This window comes from Bison bison, unplaced genomic scaffold (assembly GCF_000754665.1).
Source record: "Bison bison bison isolate TAMUID 2011002044 unplaced genomic scaffold, Bison_UMD1.0 scf7180017864064, whole genome shotgun sequence".
In the NCBI taxonomy this organism is placed as follows: Eukaryota; Metazoa; Chordata; class Mammalia; order Artiodactyla; family Bovidae; genus Bison; species Bison bison.
Window position 1 is genome coordinate 4,083,634 of NW_011494636.1, and position 24,479 is coordinate 4,108,112.

The 24,479-nt window shown below is 33.9% G+C and overlaps 1 protein-coding gene across 1 annotated transcript in view; it reads right to left on the reverse strand.

Annotated features, from left to right (window-relative positions):
• Positions 1-24,479, reverse strand: part of KIFAP3 (kinesin-associated protein 3) — a 141,028-nt gene that overhangs the window by 45,510 nt on the left and 71,039 nt on the right. Inside the window, exons 11-17 of the mRNA XM_010836710.1 lie at positions 19,533-19,633; positions 11,532-11,640; positions 10,101-10,213; positions 9,494-9,659; positions 8,748-8,873; positions 4,584-4,682; positions 2,653-2,738 (exon numbers count right to left, since the gene is read on the reverse strand). Coding sequence (XP_010835012.1) covers positions 2,653-2,738; positions 4,584-4,682; positions 8,748-8,873; positions 9,494-9,659; positions 10,101-10,213; positions 11,532-11,640; positions 19,533-19,633 — 800 coding nt within the window. The remainder of the gene's footprint in view (positions 1-2,652; positions 2,739-4,583; positions 4,683-8,747; positions 8,874-9,493; positions 9,660-10,100; positions 10,214-11,531; positions 11,641-19,532; positions 19,634-24,479) is intronic.

Genomic DNA, 24,479 nt, shown 5'->3' on the forward strand with positions numbered 1-24,479 from the left:
CTTTTATGGCAGAAAGTGAAGAGGAACTAAAGAGCCTCTTGATGAAAGTGAAAGAGGAGAGTGAAAAAGCTGGCTTAAAACTCAACTTTCAAAAAACTAAGATCATGTCATCCAGTCCCATCACTTCATGGCAAACAGATGGGGAAACAATGGAAACAGTGACAGACTGTATTTTTCTGGGCTCCAAAATCACTACAGATGGTGACTGCAGCCACGAAATTAAAAGACTCTTGCTTCTTGGGAAAAAAAACTATGACAAACCTAGACAGCATATTAAAAAGCATAGACATTACTGACAATGGTCTGTATAGTCAAAGCTATGGTTTTTCCAGTAGTCATGTATGGATATGAGAGTTGGGACCATAAAGAAAGCTGAGCACCAAAGAATTGACACTTTTGAACTGTGGTGTTGGAGAAGACTCTTGAGAGTCCCTTGGACCAAGGAGATCAAACCAGTCCATCCTAAAGGAAGTCAGTCCTGAATATTCATTGGAAGGACTGATGCTGAAGCTCCAATACTCTGGCCACCTGATGTGAAGAACTGACTCATTGGAAAAGACCCTGATGCTGTGAAATACTGAAGGCAGGAGGAGAAAGGAACAACAGAGGATGAGATGGTTGGATGGCATCACCAACTGGATGGACATGAGTTTGAGCAAGCTTTGGGAATTGGCGATTGACAGGGAAGCCTGGCGTGCCACAGTCCATGGGGTCACATAGAGTCAGACATGACTGAGCGACTGAAGTGAACTAACATCATTCCAAAACAACTTGTAAAACAAGTCAATGTATACAACAAAATTTATCAAAGACTTACTTATGAGATTCTATTTTATTAAAAAAAAATTTAATGACCAAACTGTAAAGTTGATGGTGCTGAGTTTTGGCAAGACTGTCATCAACCCCCCTGCTTCTCTGCAATAATTTTTCTGGAAAACAAGTGATTCTGAGATGACATGTAGACCAGATATAAAACTTTGAATATGTATAAAATCTCTTTAAGTAAGCAACCCCTGCCCAAAAGTAGAAAGCCAAAGGTTTTAATAATGTTTAAACAATGAATTTAATGTGCAGAAGACCTAAATAGACATTTCTCTAAAGAAGACAAACAGATAGCCAATGGGCAAATGAAAAGATCCTCAACATCACTAATTATCAGAGAAATGCAAATCAAAACTACAATGAAGCACCACTTTACCCCAGTCAGAATGTTATCATTAAAAAAAATCTACAAATAACAAACGCTGGAGAGGGTGTGGAGAAAAGGGAATTCTCCTACACTGTTGGTGGGAATGTAAATTGGTGTAGTCACTATGGAGAACAGTATGAAGGTTTCTCAAAAAAGCAAAAATTGAGCTGCCATATAATCCAGCTACCCCACACCTGGGCATATATCTGGATAAAACTATTATTCAAAAGGATACATGCACCCCATATTCATAACAGCACTATTCACAATAGCCAAGACATGGAAATAACCTATCCATCCATTGACAGATGAATGGATAAAGATGTGGTACAAATATACACTGGAATACTGCTGCTGCTGCTGCTGGTTTGCTCAGTCATGTCTGATTCTTTGCGACCCTATGAACTGTAGCCTGCTAGGCTCCTCTGTCCATGGGGATTCTTCAGGCAAGAATACTGGAGTGGGTTGCCATGTCCTCCTCTAGGGGATCTTCCTGACCCAGGGATTGAACCCGCATCTCTTGTACCTCCTGCATTGGAAGGTGGATTCTTTACCACTAGCACCACCTGGGAAGCCCCTAAGGGAATACTGTTGCTGCTGCTGCTAAGTCGCTTCAGTCGTGTCCGACTCTGTGCGACCCCAGAGACGGCAGCCCACCAGGCTCCCCCGTCCCTGGGATTCTCCAGGCAAAAATACTGGAGTGGGTTGCCATTTCCTCCTCCAGTGCATGAAAGTGAAAAGTGAAAGTGAAGTCGCTCAGTCGTGTCCAACCCTTCGTAACCCCATGGACTGCAGCCTACCAGGCTCCTCCATTCATGGGATTTTCCAGGTAAAAGTACTGGAGTGGGGTGCCATTGTTACTCAACCATAAAAAATAAAATGTAATAAATAATGCTATTTGCAGCAACATGGATGGACTGAGATAATCATACTAAGTGAAGTCAGTAAAAAACAGAGAGACAAATATCATATGACACAACTTATTTGTGGAATCTAAACTATGACACAAATCAACTTATCTACAAAATAGTAATAGACTCTCAGACATAGAGAACAGACTTGTGGTTGTCAGAGGGTAGAGGGGTGGGAGAGGGATAAAGTGGGAGTTTGGGGTTAGCAGATGCAAACTAGTATACATTGAATGGATAAACAACAAGGTCCTACTGTATAGCACAGGGAATTATATTCAATATCTTATGATAAAACATAATGGAAAAGAATATAAAAAAGAATGCATGCATATATATCACTTTGCTGTACAGCAGAAATTAATGTAACAGTGTAAATCAACCATACTGCAATTAAAAAATGAATTTAGTATCACTTCATTTTCTGAGCTTTACCAAAATACAAACTTGTGCTAACTGTACACTGAAGGCAAAGTTCTAAACAGGTGTACAATGGCTCTTTCATTCCATAAAATAAAGACTATTATACTTTTGGTAGGAAGAAAAATTACTTACCGCTATAATATCTAATGTATTATCACAGACTTTTCGGATTTCATTATTTTTATCATGCATAAGATCTATGAGATATGCTGGAGCCTCTATGTAAAAAGTGGTTAAAGATATAAACTGATATTGAGGTTGTTCAATCATGTTAGAGAATTCTGCATTTCTCCAAATTCAAATATTAATCTGAAATCTAACTTTAAATTTTAAAACACAATCATTAATACAAAGTGACCAAAAAAATCTAATGTTTCATTTATTTGAAAAACAGGGATGATAAAGGAAAAAAATAAGATAAAAATGGGCAAGAAAATGAGCCAGTAAATCTTAGAATGTATAAGGTCATACTTTTGAAAACATGAAAATTATGAAAGTAACTAAAGAAGAAGCTCCCGAGCTGCATGGCTGTAAAACTTTCTTCATTGATTTGACCCTCCTAAAAGTTCAGAAAAATTAATTTCAAACAGAAACTCACATGCAAAGTATTTCACACAATAAAGGAAAAGAATCACTGTCAGTCAAGTCAACAACAACAAAAAATCACATATATGGATATGGTTATTATAAGGAAGAGAGAACATAAGATAATTTCATATAACTCTAGTATTTTTTAAAAAGAAAAGAATTTAAGAAAATAATATATATATATATACACATACACACACACACATACACACACACACACACACACACATATATATGAAAGAATAACAGGAATCAGAATTACAAAACTCAGAGAAGTAATTCAGGAAATAACTAAAAATCATTTCAGATATATTAAAACTAAGTTTATAGTAATACAAGAATAAATAAAAGCAGCAGATAAACTCTAAGTTAAATAGAAGGCAAAAAAGAAGAAAATTTGTAAAATTTAAAAAGATGAAAAGAGATGAAAAAGATTACAAAATGACAGATATTAAAGGTAGGCAAAGAGGATCTGACATAATAGGAATCCTAAAGACAATCATGGCAATAGAACAAAACAAATACTATAAACTACAACTCAAGAAAACTTTCCTAAAATTAGAAAAAAGACAAAGTACAAACACTGTATTTGCATACTTAGAAAAACCAAGCAAGGGTGATGAATACCAACTCAAATTCTAACAAAACTATAGTGGCTTAAAAAACAAAACAAAATCCAGAAACATCCTTTGGTCTTCCTGGCAGAAAGATCAAGTCACTTATAAGGGAAAGTAAAATAAATTGTCATTAGACTTTATGAAAGATAATTAGTAGACTATAGACTTCTAATTGGCAGCAATTAAAGGTGGAAAAATACCTTCAAACTGATGAGGGAAATAATGGGCAATCTAGAAATTTCATATTCTGCCAAATTATATTTAAAGATGACAAACTAGTTATTTTCAGATATAGATGCATTTTATTACTATAGATGTTCACTAAGCAGTATAAGAGAATGTAATCAATTAAGAAAAAAAATAAAAAATTTAAATATTGTTACAAAATGAAAAAAAAAGAAAATCAATATAGAGAAACAGAGGAACTGAATTCAGGAAAAAATAGCAAATGATGAAATAAATGCATTAACATACTATGTGTGTTTACTAAGTGGCTTCAGTCGTGTTCCACTCTTTGTGACCCTATGAACTGTACCCTGCCAGGCTTCTCTGTCCATGGGATTCTCCAGGCAAGAATACTGGAGTGGGTTTAACATATCATAAATCCTAAATAAACACTGGCTTTTACAAAGCAATAATCAAAATAATAGTTAATTTTAAAATGTTATAAAAAGAAATGGAATGTATAAACAACAGTATGGGAAAAGGGAAGGATAAAGAAAGAAAACTCAAATCAAGATAGAAACCTCAATGAATCTAAAAGAGGCAGTAAAGAAAGTTATAATTTCCAACACCTGAAAATGTATCTTTTCTGAACATGTGAAGTGTCATTACTTATGATGAACACTGAAAGGATACGTGTTTCCTTGATTATGACATCTCTTGTGGCTTGATGGAAAACCATTTGGTAGAAGACATAAATTATCTGACAAACAAATTCATCATCTTCTTGTTGAGCTAAAAGGCAACAGAAAGCTTCAAATAAAAATACTAAGTTATACACAAAACTGAAAAACATTGAGGGGAAAAAGTGGGGAATGAGAAAAAACCAAAGTTGACAAGGAGACAGGTAAAGGACAGTTAGTTTAAATTATTTATAATATATGGCTGCCATACATCATTTATGTCTTAAATGTTTTTTCCTAAATTATAAGATGATCAGTCAAAAATTTCATAATTATTATTTTCAGAAGTTTTATTAATTTTGGTTGGTGTTAAACTAAATAGGTTATGACTTTGTAAAACAAAAATAAAAAATAAGACTTTCAAGAGAGAAATTATATCATCTCTGAGTCCAAACCAAACTATTTGAGACTGTTCATCTCAAAAGGCTGTATCTAGGAAGAACTGAGAAACAAGATAGGTTTAAGAGAATAGTAATAGTGCTTTAATAGTAATTTTTGCTATATTGACACCAAGTATAAAGAAATTCATTAAATTAACCTCTAAGTCTCTAATGTGAGATGCCAAAACTTACCACCACTTGTGGGGAGGTTTTTTTTTGGTCCCTCATAAAAATTCTTCAGATAATTTTAATTTGTAAAATAAATCTTGTTCTATTTTGTCTCTATAATGTTGCCCTCACAGGACAAAAATGGCTCTTTAAAAAAAAAAAAATCACACCCTCTAAATCCTAAGTTTCTGGTAGAAATTAGATTATTATAAACAGGTTTTTTCTTCATTGAATAATGTTAACAAAATTAAACTTCAATTATTGGCATGAAGCAATAAAGTAACTTTAGCTGCACTCTAATTAATTATACTAGTAAAAAGAATATTATGCATGCATACAAACTAAGAAATGTTTATTATCATAAGATGACTTTAACAGAATATCAGATGACCACTGATTAATATTATTCATGGCAAAGGCAAATACTTATAGAAATACAATTTTTAGGTACTGATTATGAAATTTGATTTACTAATAGTTTGACATCAACTCTTGGCAACAGTTCAGTGATATCTGTTAGACAAATATTTACAGGTCAGCAGAGCATCTAACTAGTTGGGTGAAATAAACTGTGATTCCTTCAAAGTCCAGCCATTCCAAATAATTTTCCTCACTAATTTACCAAAGTACCACTCAGACTATTTGGGTTAAATTTTTATTAATTACTCTGTTGGCATACAATGTTACCTCACTTAACCCCAAAGGTTTTAATTTTGAAAATCCATTTATTTCCAAAAAATATTAGTATACAGCCTCTACCTGTGATACATGTCAGAGAACATCAAAATATGGTAAAACACTGAGCTGGCTCTGTTACCTTATCTCTCAGTAATAATCAATGTGAGATAGCAATTTAAGGACCCAGGTCATTTTGTTTCAACTTTCTCCAGCTCACTACAAAATCCTCATTCTCATTATGACAACTACATTGTCTTTAGTTTCACCTCCCAATTACCTAGCCTTTCAATTACTTCTAACATGAAAACTCCTGGCTGTGAGAAGGGTGTACCAAAGCAAATCCATATATATTACTTGTAGAAATACTTCAAATATGGAGGCACTATCTCTAGATGACCATTAAAAACGATTATGTAAAAGAATTTACAAATCAAACTTTTCAAGATTTAGAAGAGAAAACTGGGCAAAAGAATAAATAGGCACCTCACTTTATCTGCCGTATATAACAGCCAGTAAACAAATAGGTACTAATTTCATTAATTATTGATAGTCCCTCACTCATGTCTGACTGTGACCCCATGGACAGTGTAGCTCACCAGGCTCCTCTGTCCATGGAATTCTCCAGGCAAGAATACTGGAGTGGGTATTTCCTTCTCCGGATTAATTATTAGGAAGTACAAATTAAGATCACAATGCAGTATCACTATGGAGGCTACAATTAAAGAGGCTGGATGCTGAAATATGTTGGTGATGTAGAATAACTGGAACTTTTGTACATTGCTGCTGCTGCTAAGTCGCTTCAGTCGTGTCCGACTCTGTGCGATCCCATAGACGGCAGCCCACCAAGCTCCCCCATCCTTGGGATTCTCCAGGCAAGAACACTGGAGTGGGTTGCCATTTCCTTCTCCAATGCATGAAAGCGAAAAGTGAAAGTGAAGTCGCTCAGTCGTGTCCAACTCTTAGCGACCCCATGGACTGCAGCCTACCAGGCTCCTCCGTCCGTGAGATTTTCCAGGCAAGAGTACTGGAGTGGGGTGCCATTGTCTTCTCCGAGTACATTGCTAGAGGGACTGAAAATTGGCACAACTACTTTGGAAAACAGACTGGCATTATTTTTAGTCAAATACATGCATATTCTCTTCTACTCCTAAGTCTGTGTCTAATAGAAATGAGTAAATATGTTCACTAAATGAAACATTTAAGAATGTTTATAGGAGCATTACTTATAAAAGCCCCTTTCTCTTAAAAAACAAATAGAAAACCCACCCTACTATGAACCAATAGTTAGAAAGGAAAAATTGTAGTATATTTATTTACAAAGCAATAAATGGAAACACTTCAGTACACAACAAAGATGAATCTCACAGTTATAATACAGGGCAAAATAAACTAGATTCTCTTTCTAAAAGGTTGAAAACTAAGCAAAATTCATCTATTGGTGATAAGAGGAAAAACAGAACCCCTCTGGAGAAGGTGGCAATGACTGGGACATGGCAGAAGAGGAATTTCTAGGGTGCTGGTAATAATTCATTTACTTACACAAGTGGGAATAACATGAGAACTCTCATTTTAAAAATTCACTGTTTTACATATACCTATAACTTGTGTGTTTTTCTTTATGTACACTTCAAAAAAAGACTATTAAAATAATATAAAATACATATATATCTGGTACAAGAAAGACTGAGATTAGAGAGTCTTTTTAAGCTTTCCATATTAGCATATTTAACTTCTACACTAATTAGCTACTTTTAATGTAAATCTGCTATGGGCCAAAGTGCATCCCTCCAAAATTCGTATGTTAAAAACAGCCCTAAACCCAAATGTGACTATATTCAGAGATAGGGCTAGAAGGAAGTAATTAAGGTTAAATGAGGTCATAAAGCTGGGGTCCTAATCCTATAAGATTAGTAACCTTATAAGAAGGGATACCAGAGCACTTGTGTATGCTTGTGCTTTCTCTCACTCCCTCTCTCCGCCCAACTCCTCCCACCATATGAGGATGTTAGGATATAAAAAGGTGGCCTTGTGCAAGCCAAGAAAAAAGACCTCACCAGGAATCAAATTGGCTGGCACCTCAATAGACTTCCCAACCTCCAGAAATATGAGAAAATGTATTTTGGTTGTTTAAGCTACCCAGTCTGTGATATTTTATTATGGCAGTCCGAGCAGACTAATAAAACAAGGTCCTAGAGAACTTGGCCCTAATAAAATATATTTAGAGTCAGACAAATTTTGTATGCAGTGGAAAATGATGAACCTGGGTCCTTAAGAGCAAAATAAAGTAAGGGGAAGACTATCTAGAACTCCTAGCCTATATTGTAATCCTAGCCAATGTGGCTAACTAAATTTATTTAAATTTTATTTAAAATCCAGGTTCTCAGTCCCAACAGCCACATTTCAAGTATTCAATAGCCACATGTATTGGACAGTGCAGATAGAGAACATTTTCTTCATTGTAGGAAGTTTAGAGGACAACACTATATATGGATCCAGGAGGGAATATGATGATTAGAATTAGCTTCCTAATAAATCTTTCTGATTAGAAATCGATTTATTATAAAAAAGGGTTTGTGCAAGAAAAGAGATATAATTCAACCAAGACAAAGCTCAACAGAAAGAATAAATGGCAGAATATTTAGCTGTTCAAGGTTGATAAGTGCAGGGTAGTTATCTATAAAATTGGTCCTCAATCACTTTATAGGAACATTCTTAACCTTACAACCTAAAGCTATTTGGTATTATGCTATCTAATTCTAGTAAAAATAATTCATTTTGCTAACTATATAATTTAAGTGGCTATAAGATGAGCAATGCAACAAGATAATATATTATCACTGTAGATAATGGGTTTATATATTAGCATAAAAATAAGAAAAATTGTAATTTACCATTTAGCAACTCAATGAGTGCAGGGATTATCCCAGATTTGGCTAGCAACGCAGCACAAGAGTCATCCATAGATACAGTTCCAATCATTATAACCACTTCTAAAACAAGGTCATCTTCTGCAGCACCTAGTGAAGTGAACATCACAGAAAGTTTTCATTGAACTGTCCTGATACAAATCCTTTTATATTTCCAAGATTCTTATTCACAGAAAAGATACTGAAAGCTATTAAATCAGTTCTTATGAACCTTTAACATGTATACAAATTTGTCCTTTTCCCAAAGTTCCATGTTCAGAGAATTCCATTCCACAATGACAGTTCATGGTTTTTGGAGCAGTAGAGAAGTGGTATTGTATTTTCAATAAGTCTTTGAAAATATAAATGAATGACAATGTAAACACAGAAAACAGAAGAGTCATTTCAATGCCTCAAAGAACTTTGTGTGTGCATGTGAACTCATGTAGGATGGTTATTTGGTAATTTTAAAAAGGCAGGATAAAAAAATAGTAAGGCAGAATAGGAAAGGGAAACTAATATTAAGAAAACATATTGTTAGGGAAAATAGTATATACATATATAAGAGGAGAACTAGTGACTGCTTTTCTGGGAGAAAGAAATTAGAAGTAGGGCTAGAACTAGAGGCCTGGGAACGTAGTATAATAATGGTCACAAAATACTGCTCTAGCAGCTTTACCCACAAAAGAGAGAAATAATGATTATGCAGAAGTGAAATACTTAGCACAGACCTGGTTTTAGTTTATCCTTGAGGTATGGAACGAGCTTATACTCCTTAAGAACCAATTCCCAGTCTAAGTCTGGAATGGTCAAATTTGCAAGAGTTCCTAAACACTCAATCACAAACTCCTCCTCTTCATCATTAGAGATCTGAGCAGCAAGGTCCCCAACATAATCCTGAATAAAACAAAATTATAAATTTAAAATATTTCTACAAAGGAACTAATCTAATAATTTAATGCATAGGAAGATAAGTGTCAAATGTGACTCTCTTGTTGTAATTGTAGTTCTTTAATCACTCAATCGTGTCCGACTCTTTGCAACCCCATGGACTGCTAACTTGCTAAGGGAGTCTATAGTGAATTGGTTTAAGGCAAGAAAACTGGCGTGAGGTTGAAAAGGTTAGGGACAGGGATCATAAAACAAAAACGGTATTAAAACTTAGGTTGAAATCTCTAGGAGCTAAACCTCCAAGGAAGTTGATAACAAGAAGAACCAAATTGGGTCATGAATTAATATTTGACAAGAGTTAAGGAAGAGTTATATTTCCAAACACAGCACTTTAAAACTTCAGTTCCAGGCTATTTTAATAGACAGAAAGCCAAAGACAACACTTACAATAAATAAATTTTTAGTTGGTCCATCATGCTGGGAAATGTTCCTAATCATTTTCATCAGCAATGGATCCTTGAACTTCAGAGCCCTCTTCATGAGCATCTTCAGCCCGTTTCCTGATAATAACAGAGAAATTCCCAAATAAAATTAAGGTTCATTTAAATTTAATGATCTTTAAAATTTTCAGCTCTCAAGAAACCCAATTTACACACAGAAAATGCATAAATTTTATAGAATCTATTAATTTTAATAAATGTATGCCTCTCTATAATTCATATATTATATCAAGACAGAATATTTCCATTCACTGCAGAAAGTTCCCTTGTGCTTAGCTGATCTCCCCAATACAATTACTTTTCTTCTTTTCTCCTCCTCATATTCCTCTTTTTTGTATTTTCTTTTTAAACACAGATTTTAAATGGCAACCCACTCCAGTGTTCTTGCCTGGAGAATCCCAGGGATGGCAGAGCCTGGTGAGCTGCCATCTATGGGGTTGCACAGTCGGACACGACTGAAGTGACTTAGCAGCAGCAGCAGCAGCAGAATATCACATAAATAGAAACACAGTATGTATATGAAGTGTGTACCACAAATTTGTAAAATATAAATACTCTTTGATCCATAAAAATAGTATTTCTAGGAATTTATCCTAAGAATATAAAAATGCAAACATGAAAGATTCAGAGAAAGAAAAATTACTGCAGTATTGTCTGTAAAAGAAAAGAAGTGGCACAAACTACCCAAACAGCAGATTAAACTATGGAAAATCCTTTAATAAGCTATTTTTTCAGCTACTGGCAATTACATTTTATAAAAGTATTTAATCACATGGAAAGGTATTCAGATATTATTAACTTTAAAAAACATGTCACCAAATATACAGAATCCCATTTTAATTTACAATATGCAGAAGCATTGTACCAGTTTCATCTTTGACTATCTCTGGATAGTGGAAATACTTTTTTTTATTTTTTCCTATTTGCTCATTTGTACTTTTTGATAATTTACATGTACACTTCTCAAATAAGTAAAAACTACTGACCAAACTCTGAAATACCAAAATGCATGACAAATCACTTTACGAAGATACTACAGAAACAGATAGCAAATACATTTGTACTGCAACATCTTACACTGTAACAGACTGCTTTACAAATAAAAAGTTTTGTTTCACCTAGAAAATATTTTTAAAAATCAAACTGCAATTAAGGGTAACTGACAAAACAGTTTATAAAATGTTACTAGAGAGAAAGTCTGCTCACAATGTAAGAATATTTATGAGTCTGACATTTAAGGATTTGAGCTATAATTTTTTAAATTATAGAAAGATGTAATTCACTTATTTACTTTAATTCTTAATTCTTTATTATCTATTTTTTATCATTTGCCATTGGCATATGATAAAGATTATCCATGAAGCTCAAAGGCACTAACCTTCACAGATAAGCTGTACATTCCTTTTGTTAGCAGCAAGATTAATGCAGAAAGAAATGAGTTCCAAGTCAATCCGTTCATCTGAACACTCAAAGAGCATCTTCATTAACTAGCAAGAAGCACAAGACATATTTCATTCAAAACACCCCCGAACACATGAAAAACACAGGCAATGTTTAATCACAGTATGTTATCATAGATTGTATGTTGGAAATAAAACAATTACATTTTCAACATAGAGTAGGCTTTTACTACTGAATACCTTAGTGAACTATTAGATGCTCAGTATTAAATATATGCTTTCAAGTACAGTGGAGAATGTAAATGAAATATGAGATAAAGGCTTTGCTTTTAAGGATTTAAAATATCATGGGGAAGTAGAACACTCTGAGCAAAGAAAACAGCTTGTGCAAAGGTTATAAGGCAGGAAAAAATGTCATTCTTCTGAAAAACTGAAAGAAAGCAAACATGGTTGGAATGAGGGAAACAGTGATAAAAGAAGGTAAAAGCCAGAAAATGCCAGGTCTTGAAGTACATGTTAAGGATTTGGGGCTTCAGCCTAAGGAAAATGGGAAGATGTTAAAGGCTTCCAAATAAGGAAAGTGTCAGAATAAGATTTATGTTTCAAGAAGATATGACCAATGTAGAAAACAGATTCAAATAGTGTAAGAAAATGTGCTGCTGCTGCTGCTAAGTCGCTTCAGTTGTGTCTGACTCTGTGTGACCCCATAGACAGCCTCCCACCAGGCTCCCCCGTCCCTGGGATCTCCAGGCAAGAACACTGGAGTGGGTTGCCGTTTCCTTTTCCAATGCATGAAAGTGAAAAGTGAAAGTGAAGTCGCTCAGTCGTGTCCGACTCTTAGCGACCCCATGGTCTGCAGCCTACCAGGGTCCTCCATCCATGGGATTTTCCAGGCAAGAGTAGTGGAGTGGGGTGATGTGCTAAGACCATCTAAAGGGCTAGCAGAAAAGTCCAGGTATGGTGATGGCTGCTCGGATAAGAGATAAAAAGGACAGCTCAGATATATTTAGTAAAGACAATCAAACAGGATTTAATAACTGACTGGATGTTGGCATTAAAGGAGAAGAAGAAACAAAGATGACTCCCAGGTTTATACCCTGAACAACATGAATGATGGTGCCAATGCTTACCCAAAGACAGAAATTAGAATAGGAGAAAACCTCAAAGGGAAGCCAGTAATTTTAGCTTTTGGATATGCTGAATTTAAGCTGCCTATGTGACAGTTTAGTGCTGATAGTCAATAAAAGTTATAAACACAATTTTATAAGACATGTTCAGACTGAACATATGATTTTAGGAATTGTCATTTATGGTTGATAACTGAACCTGCAAGGTCTGACCCAATCATCCGGGAATGTATATAAAATAAGGAAAGAACTCTACTTAATAAGAGAAAGAAAGATGGGTCTGGGAAGCAACAGACAGAAAAAGAGGAAGGAAAGGATAGGCTACTTATGCCATTTAGCCATATCTACATTTGTCATGATAAAAGGTCACTGCCATATAATAAAGGAGAAATGACAAATCTTATGCCAGACTTTTGAGAAGCCAGTCTACTATTATTGGTAAATAGTAAATTAACTTAATGCATATTATATAAAGATATTTTTCTCTTAGTCAAACTGTTAACAATATATGGAAGTTAATCCTAAAATTTATAACCTAAAATTTTCTTATGTTTTATCTCAAGGCAATATCTTTAAGATCAACATGTCTTTGTTGATGGGTTAGACCTTATTCTGTTAAATCTTGTGGTTATTTTCTATGTTAGTTCCAAATAACTTCTAAGTTTCAAAAAGGATACATGGTCAACATATCATGTGTCTGTAAAAATTAATCTTACTTTTATATACTAGCAGTGAATTAAAAACACAAATCCACTTACAGCTGCTCCAAAAAACACTCTGATACCATTCTAACAAAACGGTATATATACATGTGTGTACGTGCATGTGTGCTGTCACTTCAGACTTCTCCCACTCTTTGTGACCCTACAGACTTCTCCCACTCTTTGTGACACTATGGAGCCCGCCAGGCTCCTCAGTCCATGGGATCCACCAGGCCAGAATATTATCGTGGGTTGCCATGCTCTCCTCTGGGGATCTTCCCGACCTAGGGATCAAACCCTTGTCTCTTGCACTGCAGGTGAATTCTTCACAGCTAAGCCACTGGGGAAGCCCATATATGTAGGTATGTATGTATGTATGTATGTGTGTGTGTGTGTGTATGTGTTTGTGTGTGTAAAATTCATTTATTTGCTGTGAACTGCAAAAACACTATAGCCGGTAAATGGTTTGTATGTATTATGCCTTTTCTCACAGAGTACCTCTTTAACACAAATGTTGCTGCTAGTGGAATCTTTAATCACTAACACTTAATAATGTTGCAGAACAACAACAACAAAAATCTATGGCATAGATAAAACAACCTTAAATTACTGGATATACATTTAACAGATTTTGGTACCTATGTATTAACTATCAATTAAAATTATAAATTAATAAAAATGTAGATGACAGTACTGTAAATATATACAGTATGTTTTTCATACTATAATTAAAAACCTACTACATATAGATTCCTTTCAAACTTCTGATACAAGAAGCTTTTTAAAAATAACAAAAGTCTGTTTGTTACATTAAGGTAATGCTTAAACAAGGCAAACTATGTTGTTATTTACTTGAAATTAATCTTGTAGTATGAAACTTGGCCTTAAAAATGGCATTATCGGTGATTTGTTAGAAGCTGAGGGGTTTTGTTTTGCCTTGTTTTTGTAATTTCCATGTTAAGTTTTGTGATGAAATATTCAGGAGCTAGCTTTTTAAAAAATAATGATGGTTTAAAACCTTATCCAAATCCCCACATCCCCAAATCAAGACTAAATGTTAAAAAAACATATCATGATATAGAATTAGTTTTTCAGAGTAAGAGAGACACTTAAATTTTAATTAGAGCACTCACATTTTAAAATATTAATTTAGTTCAAACTCCATGTGCAACATTGTCTTTAATTTGATTGTTACAGCACTTCAAAAGTAAGTGTAATTGCTAACAACTAGGAAATATTAAAACTAGATTTGTTCTAACTATGTCCATTGTCATCTTTTACTAATTTAACAGGAAGGCACTAAAAGGGGTTCAGTCTTTGCAATGAAGAGGCAATAGTGTTCAATCAGACAAGTCCCATATTGAGTATCAGATACCAAAGACCCAGGACTGAAATCACTGTGTCTAGACTCTCTGGCACCTGACTTCACTTATTTACCAGTGACCAGAGGCCAACCCCCACAGCTTGCTATATTCACATACACCTCTACCACCACCACCCCCCTACCCAAACATCTTTGAATGATTATGGCAGAACTTTGCATGCCTCAGGAATCTCTTCTGACTGGCTACTCCCTAACTCTGCTGTTTGAAGTGATGCTCTGGTTTCTGAACTTCAGCAGATAATGGCAGGCAGGAGCAAAGGGGGCTGTCAGAAAGGACGTTTACCAGCATTCAGCTAAAAAGAGGCATGTAGATCAAAGAGGGGCCAAATAGGACAACTGTGGTGGAAAACATGTGGATTACTATGAAGATTCTTGCACACTGTTCTAGGGTAAAATATTAAATAACACCATGACATCATTACCTAAACATGTACTTTGGCCATTCTATTACCAATAAATACCTTTTATAAGCATCTGGATGGCATTTGCACCTATTTAAACAAAACATGCATCTCAGAGGTCTAAATAACAATGAACTGTTAATGTGTACTCTTAACTATTATTAGAATACAACCATTAACTCCTGGTTATCCCCAAGTATGCTCACCTGAAACAATTCACCCACTGAGACCATTAAGATCACATATGAAGAAAGACTTGCCCTGACCCCCAAATTTTATAGAATACTGGAAGAGGAAAAAATTAGAATATATTGGATAATTAGAGGTAATAAAATATAAAAGAAGAAAAGCAACATAATAGTGGAAGAGATTATGAGGCGTGATGAATTTATAACACCTACTCTGAATGTTAAATAATTTACAAAAGTGAACTCTAATTATAGAGCATCTCAATCTAGTTCCACCAAAGTCCACCTCTTTAAGAATCAATAGAATAATTTTTCCCCAAAGTACCTATACAACCTCTTTAGGTTAATCTAGTTTATGAAATGCTATTCTATGAGCAGTGTTAAGACATTGTTTATTTGGACTAATAAAATTCTGAAGAAAATTTAAACAGTATAGTATAGGTTTCTTAAGTGTAAACACTTATTTAAATTGGACTTTGAGTGGTTCCAAAATAGTGAGAACTATTTACTAATGGCATCTTGTTTTAGTACAGTATTTCACAGTTTATAAAGTTTCTTTACATATATAGCTAATGTAATTAAAGAATATGACCATATCACCTATTCTTTTTGATTGCTTAAATGAATATGAATGACAATTTAATCACCACTTTCCTACTCTCAGGCTTCCTACGTGATTCAGCGGTAAAGAATCCGCCTGCCAATGCAGGGGATGCAGGTTCGATCTGTGGGTCTGATTCGTGGGTTGGGAAGATCCCTCAGAGGGAAATGGCAACCCACTCCAGTATTCTGCCTGGAGAATCCCATAGACCGAGGAGCCTGGCAGGCTACAGTCCATGGGGTTGCAAAGAGTTGGACATGACTGAGCAACTGAGTATGCAACATTCCTACTTTCGAAGTTATTTTAGGCATGTCATTTGAAAAATTCATTTGTAATTCTTCACGATATTTACTACACAAAAATTAATGTGCATAATTTCAAAGTGAACAAAGTATTACATTAATTCTAACATATTCCAAAACCCAGATATATAGTTTTATTTAAGAAGAAGGTTAATCAGTTGCTGTCACAAATGAGTTTAAAGCTCTGCTAGTATTATAAACATTACTTTGAGTAGTCAATATTTCTGAAAAGAGTATCTTTTTAATTTCTGAAGGAAGCTTGGAAATTTCAACGTAATACCAAATTTTCTTTCTTTTATTTTACAATGTACTTTCATAATTGGCACTGGGTGGCAATTAAACCATGTCAATTTTTCCCTAATATGTCAAAGTTGAGCCTTATAAAGTACAAGCTATAGCCTGGATAGCACTTTAGGAACAAACATATTCTAGAATATCATTTACTTTCTCAAACTATGGCTTCATACTAAAACATTTCAGGATGTCTACAACATAATAATTTGAAGACATACCTTCACTATTATTACTGGGGTTGAGCTTTTAAAAACAGAATATAATAAATTAAAACCCCCAAACAATGACCACTGAATGAATTTTTGAAGATTCTGTTCATGAAATACAGATCATAAATGTTCTGAAAATCCCTCTGCAGAAATGTTTGATGTTAGAAAATTATCTGGCAAGGAAATATGCATGAGTATTGCTCTTGAAAAGGTATGGGACAATTTTCCTCAAAGTCTTCAACTACAATAATATTAATGTCTCAAAAGAAATCTAAACAGACTTTTATTTCTGATTATTTATTGAAAATAGTTTTATATGTTATGTTTGAGATTATAAACTCTATGGTATAGAGAGAAAGGTAACTCTGAATTAAACATTTAACAAAATAAGTTTTCCATGTCTTTTTAGTTGACATTTCTTTCATTTAATGTCATTCTCTTTAAAATCTAATCTGGGTAAAAACAACCAATTTAGACAAAAATATTATTTTTTTTGTCACTGCTTTCCAATTTGTACCTTGTAGTCAATGAAGTTCTGACACTAAATGGGTTTGGAAAAGAATACCCTTTGAAATTGTGAAGGAAAACCTTTGGAACATATGGAGTGAGACTGTAGTAAATCACTTGTAATCTCCCTTTGACATGGCTACTCTTTTATTGAAAACTTGTTTGACCAAGAGTTTGATTACACTTTGCATCAGCTATAGTCTGACATGTGTTATCTCTATAAGAAGCCTTGCCATGTTAGATAAAATATGCAGTATATTTGAAGGATGTCTACTTTCTGTAAACAAGCATAATTAGTTTATCCCCTGATTTAAAAGCCTAAGAAGTTATCCTTGAGAGTTTATCAGCTTTTTAATTACATGTGGATAAAGTATTAAAATTTTGGAATAGCAAATTCAATTTTTAGAACTGTTTTATTAATTTGGGATGAATAGAAGGATTAATAAGAATTAATAAAAAGAAAAGTTATGATCTTATTTTTTACTACATATTAATCATTTGTCAAAATAATACACATTTAATAACTTACATTAGGCTAATAAGGAATTACCTAGTAGGAGGCTTAAGAAGATTACTTTAATAAGCATAATTTACTATTCATATTCTTCTAAAGTATCTTTTAAAAGTGTTATATTTTTATTGTATATTATACATCCTACAAGTTTCCTTTTATTTATTTATTTATGTTGGCTGTGCTGGGTCTTTGTTGCTGCATGGTATTTTCTCTAGTTGTGGGCACTGGGGGTTACTCTCTAGTTGTGGTGTGCAGGCTTCTCCTTGGGGTGGCTTCTCCTGTGGAGCACAGGCTCTAGAGTGCATGAGCTTCAGTAGTTACAGAACACGAGCTCGCTCAGTAGTGTGCTTCCCAGACTCTAGAGACAGGCTCAACAGTTGTGGCACAAGGGCTTAGTTGCTCCAAGGCATGTGGGATCTTCCTGGATCAGGGATTGTACCCATGTCTGTTACATTGGCAGGCAGATTCTTTACCACTGACCCACCAGGGAATCCCTGTTTCTCTACTTTAGAAAGCCATATTATAAAAAATAATATTAAAAATCAGCCCAACTAGTATTCTGATCATCAGTTAGTAATCAAATTAGTAGAGCTCAGTTTAATAAAATTTAATGGCACAATAGTGACTTTGAATGTAAATTCTCTAAGAGTAAAATCACACACGTATGTGGTTCAGTGGTAAATAATCCGCCTGCCAATGCAGGACACATTTGTTCGACCCTGAGTCGAGAATATCTCCTGGAGAAGAAAATGGCAACCCACTTGAGTATTCTTGTCTGGAAATCTCATGGACAGAGGAGCCTAGCAGACTACAGTCCATGGGGTTGCAAAGAGTCAGAGATGACTTAGCGACCACCAACAACAATGAATCTCAACACTTACAGTCCATGAAAGAAAATCACTAAACTCTTTAAAGACAAATAAACCTAACATATGAAATATACCAAACAACTGAGTTATAGCAAAAATTTTTCTTGAGAAGAGTGCTATAAAAGAAAGTAAAAGTATTTTGATGCATTTTTTTCATCAGAGCATGCAAAGCATTTAAAACAGTCAACCACAAACAAAATTAAAGGGCAAATGACAAAGTTGGGAAATGTCTGTAATATGACAAGGAGTTAAAAGTTATTATATATATAGATCTTATGTATTAGTCCCAAAATATTGACATGCCAATGGAAAAATTATCAATAGAAATAAAAGATTTATAATATAATATCAATAAAAATGTGAAAAGTGTTCAACCTCACCAATATTCACAGAATGCAAATAAAAAAACCCCAGACATTCCATTTTTAGAGAAATGACAGTATCTAGTGTTGTTAAAAGTGAAATGATAGTTGGGAGAAATCAACTCATGTCTTCTTGGAAGGTAATTTGGCCATATTGTATCAAATACACAAAACACCTTTTGACTTAGTAATTCTACTTTTAGGAATTAAAACTAAGGAAAAAATAGAGATATGATTAAGCTTTTATACACTATGATTTTTATTCCACAGTATTTCATTTGCTTATATATGTTTATTTACATCAGTTTTTATGGGATAAACTAGAAAGTTATTTTTATTTTTATACTGTCTGTACTTTCAGACTGTATATAACAAATTTATATTATTTTTAGGAGGGAATTTTTAAAGAAAAAAGCTATTTGAAAAATCAAGAGAAGAAAGCAAAAAACACATTTTTAAAATGTGTTTTAAAAAAACACATTTTTAAAATGTGTTTTTAAAAAACACTTACACCACTCACCTGTGGTATGCAGTCAGTATACGCAAACATTGATTTAAAGCGGTCATCCATGCTTATGTGGTAAAGAACACACATTGCGATTTGCTTGTAGTTTTCATTGCCTGGAAATAAGACATCATGAATATGGTGAGATTTTATATTATGCTATGCCTTGCATGCAATGACCACAAAGAAATTAATTTTTTGTATAACAAACTCAAATTAATGCATTAAAACTTTTAAACTACAGAATCAATAAAAATCCTTATACAAATTCTAATTTAGAAAATATGAGATTTTTCTAATTTAGAAAAACATGAAAATTTTGAGCTTCCTATTTCAATTTCCCTGCTTGCCAAAACTAGAGGAAAGCCTGCCCAGCCAGAAGACCTAGCACAGCCAAAAGTTAGTTGAGCAAGCTCCAAGAGTTGGTGATGGACAGGGAAGCCTGAGTGCTGCAAGGAGGGGCTGCAAGGAATTGGATACGACTGAGCGACTGAACTGGACTGATTTCAGTTCCAAAGTCTGGAGTACACCAACTGTGAAATATCACTAAGTTCCAAGAAACCGCAGTATTTTACAAGGTATATTTTTGAAAAAAGTTAATCACAAACTGAAGAATTAATTGTTCTCAGCAGCCCACTAAAATGTAGATTTGGCCACTGGCCTCCCCATCCCTCCTGTTTTATCAAAATATATAATTAACACATTTCAGTGATAATGTACAATAAATATAGTAAACAAAACAGTTTATTTAATTTCTATGAATCAGAAACTTGAAAAAGAACGTAAATGACAAAAAGTAGAACAGTATTTGCAACATTAAAAAATATATGACTATCCAATACAATACTGTAAAGTAATTAGCCTCCAATTAAAATAAATAAATTTATATTAAAATGAATAAATAAAACATTGATAGATGGAACAGAAAAAAAAATACATAACTATAAATTGCTAAAGGGTATAATATAGACTAACAAGCATAGTCTAAGGATTGTCTTAGAACTTCAAGGTAAGATTATTCTCATTTTACACACCTTGAAACTGAAAAAAGGAAAGTGAATGATATATCATAGATTTGAAAAATAAAATGGAACTTGAATATGTCATTTAATCCTTCTACATGCTTTCATATACCATATTTTGAGGATCTTTATATGATCTCAAAGTCAGTTTCAAAACTTGAGCTAGAAAAGTTGTTTTGCTAAAAGTTTTATCCAAAAAATAATAATCTTTTAAAAAATTTTTGGCTGTAAGTAAATCTTGGGAGATATTTGGAATTTAAAAAAAATCAAGTATGTACATAAATTTAATTAACATATCAAGAAAATTTTAAATATATTTTAACAAGGAAGATAATTTCAGCACCTTTATTCCTATGTCTACTATGGTACAAAATTACTAAAATACTTTGTGTTTTTTTAATAATACTAATTTATATTCTTATTGAATTTTTCAGATATTAGATATATCTTTGTAAGGTGGTAAGCAATTCTTAGAGGACAAAAACTTTGGTATTCTTACAGGCTTTGTATATGGAATTATGTCAAAAGATATCTGCTGATTGATTCTATTTTTAATATTTAAGAAGCAAGGTGACTATAGTTAACAATTCTCTAGGCAAGAATACTAGACTGGGTTGCAATGCCCTTCTCCAGGGGACCTTCCCAACCCAAGGATTGAACCTGGGTCTTTTGTACTGCAGCAGATTCTTTACCGTCTGAGCCACCAGAGAAGCTGTTATAGTTAACAATACTGTATTGTATATTTGAAAGTTACTAAGAGAATATATCTTAAAAGTTCTCACAACCAGAAAAAAAGTATTGTGTGAGGTGATAAATGTGGTAACTAACCTTAACTTACCTTACAGTGGTATAGTTAACTAACCTTATATCTAAACTTAACATATTTTACAATATATATATATATATATATCAAGTTATCACCTTAAACTTACAATTGTTACATTAATTAGATCTCAATAAAGCTGGAAAAAAACACAATGTTATGTTTAAAAAATCAGAGGCTAAAACTGAAAAAATAAGCACAAAGACGTCACTGGTTTTACAAGATCTTCAGATGGAATACAGAAGTGTTTTAAGTAAAATTTCCAAGGGTCTTTTACAGGTAAATTTAAGAAATATAGTGAGCCTCTCTGTACAATCTTGTTTTCCTGGAGCTTACTATGTTAGACAAAAATACATCACATGCTAAGAAAGAACAATGCGAATCTTCAAAACAATCAAATCAGTTTTGTTATCTTTATGTGTCAGATGGGGAACCTAACAGAGAAAAATACTTCCTACACAGCCATGTTAAGCAGCTGAGCAGGGCTTTAAGCACAGGTCTCTCTGACTCAAAAATCTTCACCAGAGGTCAAGTTATATACACCAAAGGTATATTACAATATCTCTCAAATAGTTTTGTATCATAAGGTGAAATGGTCTTTCAAGAGATATTATTAGCAGGTATAAAAGACTGACATATGCTGACATATGATAGGGTAAAGCATATTTTTAAAACAGAATTTTAAAAACTCAAGACTTTTGCATCTTTTTAAATGGTTTGGCTAGAGCCTATTTCCAGGGACTCTCAATATCAATGTAAAAATAACTTCTTGGCATAAAACAAAAACAGTAAAATATAGTATATGTTTGTCAGATGAATACATACTAGGTAAACACTTTCATCTTAACTAAAAACTATGAATTCACTATACTCAACCACTTGGAATATAATATATGCAGAACCTACATTTGGAGGAAAATATAATTAAAAAATTGTGAAATAACTCCAAGAAAGAGAAAAGTAGAGACTAACTGGGTATTCCCAACTTCATTATTCTGCTCTTGGGATGAAAGAAATCTAAACAGAAAAGACTTGGGTTTGCATGATATGCAGATTAAAAATGAAAAATTCCAACTTTCTTCTCTAGAGAGTAAAAGTATCTTTTAGAGTTTTGGTCAGAGTATATATACTTTACAGTATTTAGCTTTTCTTCTGGGGCTGAGATATTTAAAAATCTTTTTAAGGAAGTTCCAACAGTAAACTCAATATTCTGAAGGCACAATCTCTTTCCTTGCTACTCCAGTTTCTTTCTGCATGCTGTTCAGCTGTGGGGAGGTTCTAGTCCTACTTAGTTTTTACAAAATATTATTTGAAGGTATTTTCTTTATGTAATGGATTCACTGATAAGTAGGATTCTACATCACACAACTTACTGAATAAATGGTAAAAGAAACAGAGGAATCAATATCCAAAATATTTTTTAACATCAAAGTAAATCATCAACATTAAAATTCAGAATGGCACTAAGAATGAAATATGGAGAAGTGAAGTTGCTCAGTCATGTGTGTGACTCTTTGTAATCCCATGGACTGTAGCCTAGCAGGCTTCTCCATCGGCGGCATTATACTGGAGTGGGTTGCCATTTCCTTCTCCAGGGGATCTTCCTGACCTGGGGATCGAATCCAGATCTCCTGCACTGCAGGCAGATGCTTTACCCTCTGAGCCACCAGGGAAGCCATAGTAAATAAACGGTAAAAGAAACAGAGAACTCAATATCCAAAATAAAAGATTTTTTAATATCAAAGTAAATCATCAAACATTAAAATTCAGAGTAGCACTAAGAATGAAATAGGATGCTATTCTGTTTGAGAAGAGTTTGTCTACTGCTGGTATTAGTTAAAAGATACTAAACTGCAGTGTTCTCGTGGTACATCCATTCATGAAAGGCGAAAGGAAACAAAGATTCACCTTTAAGAGATCTGTGCCCCATAAAGAGGATAACAAGGAAGGTTTTCTAGAGCAAATAGCAAATTATATGTGTGTGAACATATGTATGTGTGTATATGTATTATATGTGATTATGTACCTATATCTTTATCACTTACAAAGGACAACTCAGGAGAAAGGGTATGTGACATAATAGAAAGTCTACAGTCCTAAAATTACAGTCATTTTTAAAAAGTAGATGAATAACATATGCCAGAAACATCGCAGATACAATAGCTTAATAATACATTACTTTCTTTTTTAACACAGCAAAACCCTCTAGTTTCAAAAAGTGGGATGATTCATTGTGCAACCTGTTCTAACTCTGTTCTTCTGTGCTTGTTTTTTCTTTCTCCTCTCCCCATATTCATGGGACAGAGAAAGGTGAAAGCTCCTTGAGTTCTCCTATACCTAATTCTTCTTTATCTGTGATCTTCTATTTAAAAAAATCTCTGAATATATCCCTAATTTCCCATAATCTTTACCTAAAATTATTATCATAATCCCAAAATGTGCTAAAACGAAAGGACTGAAGGGAATAGAAATTTAACGGATACAAGGCTATACCAAAAGATTGGTGGACAGCCAATGTTTACATAACTACAATTCTTTGAGAGAGGGGAAGACAAAATTAAGCAAACTTGATAGTTCCTATTGTATGTTAAGCATATATTTTCTCATTTAACCCTTAAAACTGAAGAGGTAGGTATTATCTTTGATTTTTAGAACTGGACATGGAACAACAGACTGGTTCCAAATAGGAAAAGGAGTACGTCAAGGTTGTATATTGTCACCCTGCTTATTTAACTTATATGCAGAGTACATCATGAGAAACGCTGGACTGGAAGAAGCACAAGCTGGAATCAAGACTGCTGGGGAGAAATATCAGTAACTTCAGATATGCAGATGATACCACCCTCATGGCAGAAAGTGAAGAGGAACTAAAAAGTCTCTTGATGAAGGTGAAAGAGGAGAATGAAAAAGTTGGCTTAAAACTCAACATTCAGAAAATGAAGATTATGGCATTTGGTCCCATCACTTCATGGAAAATAGATGGGGAAACAGTGGAAACAGTGTCAGACTTTATTTTTTGGGGTTCCAAAATCACTGCAGATGGCAACTGCAGCCATGAAATTAAAAGATGCTTACTCCTTGGAAGAAAAGTTATGACCAACCTGGATAGCATATTGA